This window comes from Xenopus tropicalis, chromosome 10, assembly GCF_000004195.4.
Source record: "Xenopus tropicalis strain Nigerian chromosome 10, UCB_Xtro_10.0, whole genome shotgun sequence".
Lineage (NCBI taxonomy): Eukaryota > Metazoa > Chordata > Amphibia > Anura > Pipidae > Xenopus > Xenopus tropicalis.
This window is the reverse complement of record NC_030686.2, coordinates 2,920,544-2,931,942: the sequence shown is the minus strand read 5'-3', so window position 1 is coordinate 2,931,942 and position 11,399 is coordinate 2,920,544. Positions and strand designations below refer to the sequence as shown.

The 11,399-nt window shown below is 48.0% G+C and overlaps 1 protein-coding gene across 1 annotated transcript in view; it reads left to right on the top strand.

Annotated features, from left to right (window-relative positions):
* The first annotated feature begins 301 nt into the window (after positions 1-301).
* LOC100498074 (piezo-type mechanosensitive ion channel component 2) overlaps positions 302-11,399 on the top strand; it is a 43,245-nt gene continuing 32,147 nt past the window's right edge. The window contains exons 1-8 of the mRNA XM_031894502.1: positions 302-392; positions 2,764-2,865; positions 2,970-3,012; positions 6,855-7,011; positions 7,484-7,691; positions 8,422-8,635; positions 8,720-8,882; positions 10,071-10,175. Coding sequence (XP_031750362.1) covers positions 347-392; positions 2,764-2,865; positions 2,970-3,012; positions 6,855-7,011; positions 7,484-7,691; positions 8,422-8,635; positions 8,720-8,882; positions 10,071-10,175 — 1,038 coding nt within the window. The 5' untranslated portion in view covers positions 302-346. The remainder of the gene's footprint in view (positions 393-2,763; positions 2,866-2,969; positions 3,013-6,854; positions 7,012-7,483; positions 7,692-8,421; positions 8,636-8,719; positions 8,883-10,070; positions 10,176-11,399) is intronic.

Genomic DNA, 11,399 nt, shown 5'->3' with positions numbered 1-11,399 from the left:
CACTCACTCACTCACACACTCACTCACACACTCACTCACTCACACACACACTCACACACTCACTCACACACACACACCATATAAAGGGATGAGGCCGAAGGCTTTTATACAGGTCATGGAACTCCCAGGTGACTTCTAATATCCTTATATTTTACAACAGGGGGGACTTTATCTATTACAAATTTCATTGAGTCATGTGACAGAAATGACCTCACTAAGCTCCGTTTATAAGGATATATATATATAATATGAGTAACGGACCCAGCCGGTCACGTAACGTTGTCGCTATTTTGCAGCCGTTTGTATCAGGTTCAATGGATTCTCCCTCGTCTACTTTGCCTTCCTGATGCTCATCCCGCTGGTGCCCAACCCCACCTACATCACCATGAAAGGTACTTTCTACGCATTGATTGTAAGCTCTGCTGGCAAGGTTGGGACGGGGATGCTGGGAGTCTATAGTTGGGGAATGGGGTTATTGGCTGAGAATGCTGGGAATTGGAGGCGGAGTCTGTTTGTTGGTGGGAGGTGCTATAGTTGGGACATCACCTTCTGAGGGGGGGACAATACAAATTCAACATAATTATAATGAGTGTTCCCCACAGTCTCATATCTAGGGAGAATCCTGACTCCCCTAAACCCAACCCCACAATTCCATCACCCACAGCCCACCCAGTAATAACAATGTGAGACCTCCCTGTGGGAACCCTCGCTTGGTATAACCCAACCCCACAATTCCATCACCCACAACCCACCCACCCAGTAATAACAATGTGAGACCTCCCTGTGGGAACCCCAGCTTGGTATAACCCAACCCCACAATTCCATCACCCACAACCCTCCCACCCAGTAATAACAATGTGAGACCTCCCTGTGGGAACCCCAGCTTGGTATAACCCAACCCCACAATTCCATCACCCACAACCCTCCCACCCAGTAATAACAATGTGAGACCTCCCTGTGGGAACCCCAGCTTGGTATAACCCAACCCCACAATTCCATCACCCACAACCCACCCACCCAGTAATAACAATGTGAGACCTCCCTGTGGGAACCCCAGCTTGGTATAACCCAACCCCACAATTCCATCACCCACAACCCTCCCACCCAGTAATAACAATGTGAGACCTCCCTGTGGGAACCCCAGCTTGGTATAACCCAACCCCACAATTCCATCACCCACAACCCTCCCACCCAGTAATAACAATGTGAGACCTCCCTGTGGGAACCCCAGCTTGGTATAACCCAACCCCACAATTCCATCACCCACAACCCTCCCACCCAGTAATAACAATGTGAGACCTCCCTGTGGGAACCTTCACTTGGTATAACCCAACCCCACAATTCCATCACCCACAACCCACCCTGTAATAACAGTGTGAGACCTCCCTGCGGAAACCCTTGCTTGGTATAACCCAACCCCACAATTCCATCACCCACAACCCACCCTGTAATAACAATGTGAGACCTCCCTGTGGGAACCCTCGCTTGGTATAACCCAACCCCACAATTCCATCACCCACAACCCACCCAGTAATAACAATGTGAGACCTCCCTGTGGGAACCCTTGCTTGGTATAACCCAACCCCACAATTCCATCACCCACAACCCACCCAGTAATAACAATGTGAGACCTCCCTGTGGGAACCCTTGCTTGGTATAACCCAACCCCAAAATTCCATCACCCACAACCCACCCTGTAATAACAGTATGAGACCTCCCTGTGGGAACCCTTACTTGGTATAACCCAACCCCAAAATTCCATCATCCACAACCCACCCAGTAATAACAATGTGAGACCTCCCTGTGGGAACCCTCGCTTGGTATAACCCAACCCCAAAATTCCATCACCCACAACCCACCCAGTAATAACAGTGTGAGACCTCCCTGTGGGAACCCTCGCTTGGTATAACCCAACCCCAAAATTCCATCACCCACAACCCACCCTGTAATAACAGTGTAAGACCTCCCTGCGGAAACCCTCGCTTGGTATAACCCAAACCCACAATTCCATCACCCACAACCCACCCTGTAATAACAGTGTGAGACTTCCCTGTGGGAACCCTCGCTTGGTATAACCCAACCCCACAATTCCATCACCCACAACCCACCCTGTAATAACAGTGTAAGACCTCCCTGCGGAAAACCTTGCTTGGTATAACCCAAACCCACAATTCCATCACCCACAACCCACCCTGTAATAACAGTGTGAGACCTCCCTGTGGGAACCCTCACTTGGTATAACCCAACCCACAATTCCATCACCCACAACCCACCCAGTAATAACAATGTGAGACCTCCCTGTGGGAACCCTCGCTTGGTATAACCCAACCCACAATTCCATCACCCACAACCCACCCAGTAATAACAATGTGAGACCTCCCTGTGGGAACCCTCGCTTGGTATAACCCAACCCACAATTCCATCACCCACAACCCACCCAGTAATAACAATGTGAGACCTCCCTGTGGGAACCCTCGCTTGGTATAACCCAACCCCACAATTCCATCACCCACAACCCACCCAGTAATACCAGTGTGAGACCTCCCTGTGGGAATCCTCGCTTGGTATAATCCAACCCCATGAGGGGAACCTTGCTTGGTATAACCCAACCCCACAATTCCATCACCCACAACCCGCCCTGTAATAACACTGTAAGACCTCCCTGCGGAAACCCTCGCTTGGTATAACCCAACCCCATAACGGGAACCTCGCTTGGTATAACCCAACCCCATAACAGGAACCTCTCTCTCTCCCAACCCTCAGGGCGCACGGGGAGCTTCCTCCGATCCATTTACTACTGCAGTTTCCTGATGCTGCTCCTGCAGTCCTGCTGCCAGATTGCCTTCCGCTACATTCCACCCAGAGGTAACAGCTCTATGGGCTGAATTCTCATATCCAGCTCAGTCATTGGGATCTGCTTGTGGGCTGAGCACTGTTCCACTCTAACAGTCTCTCTCTGGTGTCTCTAGGGAACCTCTGGGAAACCGTTCTGGGTCACTTTGGCATCCTCAGGTAAATCTATTGCATGCCATTCATAGAGCACTAACTGCCGCCCCTCTTTCCCAAACCCTCTGTATGTTGATGGCTGATTCTCATTTGTATAGGAAAAAATGGCAATTCCCTTCTCTGAGGGGCAAGTAATATAGAAGTACAATCTCCCATTGGTGAGAGTAGGGCAAAACGGAGACAGTAGGGCAAGATGGAGACAGTAGGGCAAGATGGAGACAGTAGGGCAAGATGGAGACAGTAGGGCAAGATGGAGACAGTAGGACAAGGTGGAGACAGTAGGACAAGGTGGAGACAGTAGGACAAGATGGAGACAGTAGGACAAGATGGAGAAAGTAGGACAAGATGGAGATAGTAGGGCAAGATGGAGACAGTAGGGCAAGATGGAGACAGTAGGGCAAGATGGAGACAGTAGGGCAAGATGGAGACAGTAGGACAAGATGGAGACAGTAGCACAGGATGGAGACAGTAGGGCAAGATGGAGACAGCAGGGCAAGATGGAGACAGCAGGGCAAGATGGAGACAGTAGAGCAAGACGGAGAAAGTAGGACAAGGTGGAGACAGTAGGACAAGATGGAGACAGTAGCACAAGATGGAGACAGTAGCACAAGATGGAGACAGTAGGGCAAGATGGAGACAGTAGCACAGGATGGAGACAGTAGGGCAAGATGGAGACAGCAGGGCAAGATGGAGACAGTAGGACAAGATAGAGACAGTAGAGCAAGATGGAGAAAGTAGGACAAGGTGGAGATAGTAGGGCAAGATGGAGACAGTAGGGCAAGATGGAGACAGTAGGGCAAGATGGAGACTGTAGGACAAGATGGAGACAGTAGCACAGGATGGAGACAGTAGGGCAAGATGGAGACAGCAGGGCAAGATGGAGACAGTAGGGCAAGATGGAGACAGTAGAGCAAGACGGAGAAAGTAGGACAAGGTGGAGACAGTAGGACAAGATGGAGACAGTAGCACAAGATGGAGACAGTAGCACAAGATGGAGACAGTAGGGCAAGATGGAGACAGTAGCACAGGATGGAGACAGTAGGGCAAGATGGAGACAGCAGGGCAAGATGGAGACAGTAGGGCAAGATAGAGACAGTAGAGCAAGATGGAGAAAGTAGGACAAGGTGGAGACAGTAGGACAAGATGGAGACAGTAGGGCAAGATGGAGACAGCAGGGAAAGATGGAGACAGTAGGACAAGATAGAGACAGTAGAGCAAGATGGAGAAAGTAGGACAAGGTGGAGACAGTAGCACAAGATGGAGACAGTAGGGCAAGATGGAGACAGTAGCACAGGATGGAGACAGTAGGGCAAGATGGAGACAGCAGGGAAAGATGGAGACAGTAGGACAAGATAGAGACAGTAGAGCAAGATGGAGAAAGTAGGACAAGGTGGAGACAGTAGGACAAGATGGAGACAGTAGGACAAGGAGGAGACAGTAGCACAAGATGGAGACAGTAGGACAAGATGGAGACAGTAGGGAAGATGGAGACAGTAGGGCAAGATGGAGACAGTAGCGCAAGATGGAGACAGTAGGGCAAGGTGGAGACAGTAGGGCAAGATGGAGACAGTAGCACAAGATGGAGACAGTAGGGCAAGGTGGAGACAGTAGGGCAAGATGGAGACAGTAGCACAAGATGGAGACAGTAGGGCAAGGTGGAGACAGTAGGGCAAGATGGAGACAGTAGGAGGATGAAGATATAATGTGACTGAAACCTTTCCCACAACACTGATAAAACTGTCAGCCTTTCAGCACTGAATGCGCCACAGATGAGAGGAAGCAGAGGGTACAGACCCTACCTGGGCAGGTTACGTTCCCGGTAATGGAAACGCCATTCTCAGCTCAGTTTGCCAGTGACAGACACATTCGCTGGACTCTGAACAAGAGACCAATATATTTGCCACTTTCCTCTTTTAATATTTTTCATTGCAGCAGATTTGGCTTGGCTTTCCCTTTCTGCAGGATTTATTCCAATCAATAGGGCCATTATATAAATACTCATCATAATAATGTTATTTAAATGTTGGCAGATTAACAGAGAATTTATTACAGATTATTCATTGCTGCTACAGAAGACAGGAAAATATACTTTATTTATATTGGCTGCGTATCTTACTTTTATCTGCTCTTAAGAATGCCTTCTCTGTATATTTGTATATATGGGTGGTGGGATGTGGACCTCGAGGCTATGGAGCCCTAGGGACCTTCAGTCTATGGAGCCCTAGAGACCTCCAGGCTATGGAGCCCTAGAGACCTCCAGGCTATGGAGCCCTAGGGACCTTCAGTCTATGGAGCCCTATGGACCTCCAGGCTGTGGAGCCCTATGGACCTCCAGGCTATGGAGCCCTAGAGACCTCCAGGCTATGGAGCCCTAGAGACCTCCAGGCTATGGAGCCCTATAGATTTCCAGGCTATGGAGCCCTAGAGACCTCCAGGCTATGGAGCCCTATAGATTTCCAGGCTATGGAGCCCTAGAGACCTCCAGGCTATGGAGCCCTAGGGACCTACAGGCTATGGAGCCCTAGAGACCTCCAGTCTATGGAGCCCTAGGGACCTCCTGGCTATGGAGCCCTATGGACCTCCAGGCTATGGAGCCCTATGGACCTCCAGGCTGTGGAGCCCTATGGACCTCCAGTCTATGGAGCCCTATGGACCTCCAGTCTATGGAGCCCTAGAGATCTCCAGGCTATGGAGCCCTAGAGACCTCCAGGCTATGGAGCCCTAGAGACCTCCAGGCTATGGAGCCCTATAGATTTCCAGGCTATGGAGCCCTAGAGACCTCCAGGCTATGGAGCCCTAGGGACCTACAGGCTATGTAGCCCTAGGGACCTACAGGCTATGGAGCCCTATAGACTTCCAGGCTATGGAGCCCTAGGGACCTCCAGGCTATGGAGGACAGTACAGTATGGGGGTACAGCTTATTGTGTGCCCAGAACATTCCTTCTCTGTATATTTGTATTTATACATATGGGTAGGGGGTGCCATAGTGTTTCCCTTAGACAGTACAGTATGGGGGTACAGCTTATTGTGTGCCCAGAACATTCCTTCTCTGTATATTTGTATTTATACATATGGGTAGGGGGTGCCATAGTGTTTCCCTTAGACAGTACAGTATGGGGGTACAGCTTATTGTGTGCCCAGAACATTCCTTCTCTGTATATTTGTATTTATACATATGGGTAGGCGGTGCCATAGTGTTTCCCTTAGACAGTACAGTATGGGGGTACAGCTTATTGTGTGCCCAGAACATTCCTTCTCTGTATATTTGTATTTATACATCTGGGTAGGAGGTGCCATAGTGTTTCCCTTAGACAGTACCTTCTTAAATTGAAGGCTGGAAGGGCTTCCCGGGAGGGTTGGGTAGCTTTGTGGCAGTAGGTAATTACTTAGGCACAGACAGTGATACTTTGCTACCCGCATGAGAACAGAATTGACTTCCCCACCGGGAATGTGGCAGCAGTTGGTCTTCAAGTCCAACTTGTAAAAGCTGAGATGCCAATCAGTGGTTCTCCAGCCGGGCTCTTTGGCCGTTGGCCAGACCAGGCACCACAAGCCAATAATTAATATACAGGCGAGGCCTTCGGCTCACTTACACACGCATGTATAATCCCACATGAACATCTTCTACTCGGGCCTTGTGTCCATTCTGTGCTCCACAACCTACACATTCCCATTGTGGTGGAGACTCAGTCTATTCAGTTACGCCGGTGACTTTTATAGAGTGGATGCACGTCTAGTTCTCCAAGGTTGAAGACCAAATGAAGGTTAGAGAGGCGTTAGGAGACCTTTCCGTGGCTCCACCACGAATCCCCCATCATGGTGTGACCTTCTTTGCTTGTATTCAATAGGCTGAGCCAAGTTGATGCATGGAACATTGTCCGACTCCTGGCCTCCGACATAGGGATGTTCTTCTCCGGGTACTTCATCAGAAGAGCCTGCAAGAAGCTGGTCAAAGTGGGGGCCCCTAAACTCAGCTCTCAAACCAACAGTCAGGAGGAAGAGGAGGTAAGTGCTTCTTCCCTAAGGTTGAGACAACAACCATCGAGAGTAAAGATACTGCCCCCCCCAACCCCCAAACACACCCCAGTGTTTATATAGAGGACTCAACAGATATCAGACCCAGCTTCATCCTAAATAAAACTCACTAAATAATTGATTCGGCATCGCTTGCAAAGATTTAATTGAAGGGCTGTTCCGGGCGAGGGATGGCAACGAAGCAAGAACGAAAACAAATGTTATATTTAATTATTAAATTCACTTTCCCTGTAAGTAAATAACTGTAGATGGAATTACGGAACGTATTTATTCAGTGCAACCGACTGACTACAGTCTGAATGGGACGAGGTACTGGTGACCCCTCCTCTCAGAATGTGCCTAAACATCTCCATATGGTGAAGGCCAACATGGAACTCTCGCCATTGTACTTAACACTCAGAGATGGGAGAAGTTCCATGAGATCCTTGTCGTTTCCCACTAGGAATCCCCGTCGGAGAGCGAGACAGAGGAAAGCGAAGGAGAGACCGATTTCTCCACGGAAGAGAACTTGGCCGACAAGGCTTCCAATGACTTCCGGGCCAAGTTGATCGAGAAGATCACGCCCATTATATCAGCAGTCAAAGCCCTGGTCGAGGCTCTCTTCAACACAGCTGGGAAGGTGGTGGTGACGCTCCTGCTGGGTTTCTCAGGTGCGTGAAACATCTCAGTACCAAACCCAATCCAAAGCCCAATTTACATGGATCTGGGAATTGCCTCAAGTTTGAACCAAATATTGTCAATATCAATTGTCCTCAGCTGTAATGTCCCGTGAGTTTTAGAGCTTTGGCTTCGATTAGGACTGGGCCGAGTCCAAGAAGTGCTGGAATTTAGCCCAGTCTCAAACTGTATCCTGAATTTGGTGCAACCCTAAATATATCTTTCCTGAATTCCCTCCAGTTTTGCTTGGCTTTCCAAGCCTTCTCTAGATTGTCATGACGATATTGTCTCTCTTTTTACCTTAGGGGTCAGTCTTCCCTCCAGTTTTGCTTGGCTTTCCAGGTCTGCTCTAGATTGTCATGACGATATTGTCTCTCTTTTTACCTTAGGGGTCACTCTTCCCTCCAGTTTTGCTTGGCTTTCCAGGTCTTCTCTAGATTGTCATGACGATATTGTCTCTCTTTTTACCTTAGGGGTCACTCTTCCCTCCAGTTTTGCTTGGCTTCCAAGTCTTCTCTAGATTGTCATGACGATATTGTCTCTCTTTTTACCTTAGGGGTCACTCTTCCCTCCAGTTTTGCTTGACTTCCAAGTCTTCTCTCGATTGTCATGACAATATTGTCTCTCTTTTTACCTTAGGGGTCACTCTTCCCTCCAGTTTTGCTTGGCTTTCCAAGTCTTCTCTAGATTGTCATGATGATATTGTCTCTCTTTTTACCTTAGGGGTCACTCTTCCCTCCATAACTTCTGCTGTCTACTTTTTCACCTTCCTCTGGTTGTGTTCATGGTGGGCGTCTAACCACAGTGTTAGCCTTGTGGTGTTCAGCAGCCTCTGTGTCATGGCTGCCATCTTCAGTGCTGGCCATCTCACCGCCCTATACCTGTACCAGCTTCCAGTCTTTCAGGAGTTAATTCCTCCTCAAGACCTCTATGCCAGGTGAGATACATGGATTTTATCCTACACACTAGCAGACCAACATACATATGCGCCATTAACTCAATCCTTCCATTTTCTTTGTAGACTTTTTGGCATGACTGCCATCATCAGGACCAATAGTACCCAATCGTGGATCATCCATCTTCATCATGACTTACAGTGGCCGGTCTTCCTCAACCCGCTCATTCTGCTGCTCATGTACTATACTCTAGTCATGCTTCTGGATCAGTGGAACCAGATCCCTGTGGTAGGGAATTCATAAACAGGGACCTGCTCTTATACAAACAATGGGGATTTGCTGAGGTTACTAATTGGTTTCATGGTTCAGTTACCAAAACCCTTTAGCGAGTGTGAGTGGAAAAGGTACAAACCCCGCCTGTAAGGATCTGCTGGGATTCGAGACTTTGGGTTTCTGGCTGCATGCTTTAACCACTGGGCCAGGTGAGCAGCTACAGGCCTAATTATTACCTATCAACTGGCCTTTCCATCCTATTCCCAGCAGAAGCTTATGGGTGGGTTGGGGCCAGCCAATCAGGGCTGAACCTGCCTTATATAAAACCAGCCCTCCTCAATGCTGGGGCCTGAGCATTGGCCTACATTAAGCACTGAGGCACCACCCCAGCTCTGGTTTCCTGCTCTGTCCTCTGTGCAGATTCTGCTCTAACCCTGTCCTTGCCTTGTTCTTGTTTCTCCCCTGTTCAGCTCTTGTCTGCTTTTGTCTGCCCTGCTTCAGTCCTGCCCTAGTCTTCTCCAGCTTCATCCCATCCTGCCCTAGTCTTCTCTTGCTCCATCCCATCGTGTCCTGTCCTAGTCTTCTCTCACTCCATCCCATCCTGCCCTAGTCTTCTCTCACTCCATCCCATTGTGTCCTGTCCTAGTCTTCTCTCGCTCCATCCCATCCTGCCCTGCCCTAGTCTTTTCACGCTCCATCCCATCGTGTCCTGTCCTAGTCTTCTCTTGCTCCATCCCATCCTGATCTAGTCTTCTCTTGCTCCATCCCATCGTGCCCTGTCCTAGTCTTCTCTTGCTCCATCCCATCGTGCCCTGTCCTAGTCTTCTCTTGCTCCATCCCATCGTGTCCTGCCCCCTGTCCTGCCTTAGTGTTCTCCCGCTCTGTCCTGTCCTGCCCTAGTCTTCTTTCGCTCTGTCCCATAATGTCCTGCCCTAGTCTTCTCTCGTTCTATCCCGTCCTGCCCTGCCCTAGTCTTCTCTCATTTTATCCCGTCCTGCCCTGCCCTAGTCTTAGATACAATTCCATAGTGTCCCATATAAGTCCATATCCTATGTGGTATAAAAGAATCCCAAGGTTCAGCAGTGATTGCCCATATCCAGTACTTGGAAACCATCAAGAAGGTCATTGGCTGGACCCCCCTGCCCTACATACAGGCTGGAACTTTACCTTCCCTGACGGCCACATTACATTCTTCCTATTTAGGTCTATTGTGAGCAGGAAACCGAGAAGGACATGGCGGCCTCACACTCAAAGGAACATCAACAACTGGATGGAATGTTATGGCCTTCCCACGCGGAAATGTTACAAGTAAGTGTTGTTTTGTAACAATTATAATTTCATTTCCATATAATAAATAGCATGTTTAGAAATTATGGGGGCGTGTGGAACACACTATAGAAATATCTTCCCTTTTTGTCCCTTTATCCCCATGTCTGATTCCTGTGCCATATAATGACGGGAAAATTGCATCATTATCTCTATATGTAAGGTACCAGCAAGGGGCCTGACACAGTGCTGGGAATCAGCATTCTCATTGGTCAATTCTTTTGCATTTATAATGCAGTAGAATTCTCATTGGTGAATTTTCTTGCATCTATAATGATGATTTTTTGCAACTTCTACAGCAAAACTAGGGGGCGCAGTGGGACAGTGTTAGGGTTGGGTTTATATCCCCTTTAAACTCCATGACCAAGCATCTATTACCAAGTAAAGCATCCATGTGAGCATTATATGGGCAATTTTAGATCATGGGTCTGATATCAAAATTTTCCAGTTTACTGTAGAAGTCGAAGACAATGTAGTTCCACCAAGGGGCTTATGGATCCATTTTCCAGTTTGTGAGTTCGAATTGAAAAAATGCCCGACTTTGCCTGGGGCAAGTCCCGTTGGCTTCTGTAGAATCTCACAAGCTTTCAGATGGCAACATTTTACGTTGGGTTTTTTGCACTTCGTAAATATCAGACATTCGAGTTTTTGAACCATAATTCGAATTCAAGTTTTTCGAAATTGTGTAAAATATTCAGATTCCAACACTGATAAATCCCCCCCAATAGAAACAACAAGAATATGTAGGACAGAAAATAAATATTCTTCACCGATCTCCATCTGGTCCTAGACCTCCAGGAATATATAAACAAATAAGCCACCGCTCCGAGGGGCACATTCATTATCAAGTACGACAGGTCCGATTACAAAAAAAATCATATTTTTTCTAAAGTTTACAACTTTTGCGTATTTTCTGGGATATTTTTGTTAATTTGTGCGACTTTTTCGTACTTTGAGACAATTTGCACGTCAAAATCGTATTTGTCGCAATGAGTAGAAAAAGTTTTGGATTCATTCAAGCTTCGGTATCGTGACTTTTCTTGGGCCGGGTTGGGGTCCTATGGGAGGCTTCCAAAACATGCACTGAAGATTCAAAGTCAGAAAGGTTTTCCCGCCATTTACGATCATTCGGATACGATAATTTTGTGACTCTAGGAACGCCATTTGCAAACGATTGTTACAATATGAAAATTTCTGAACTTTCGG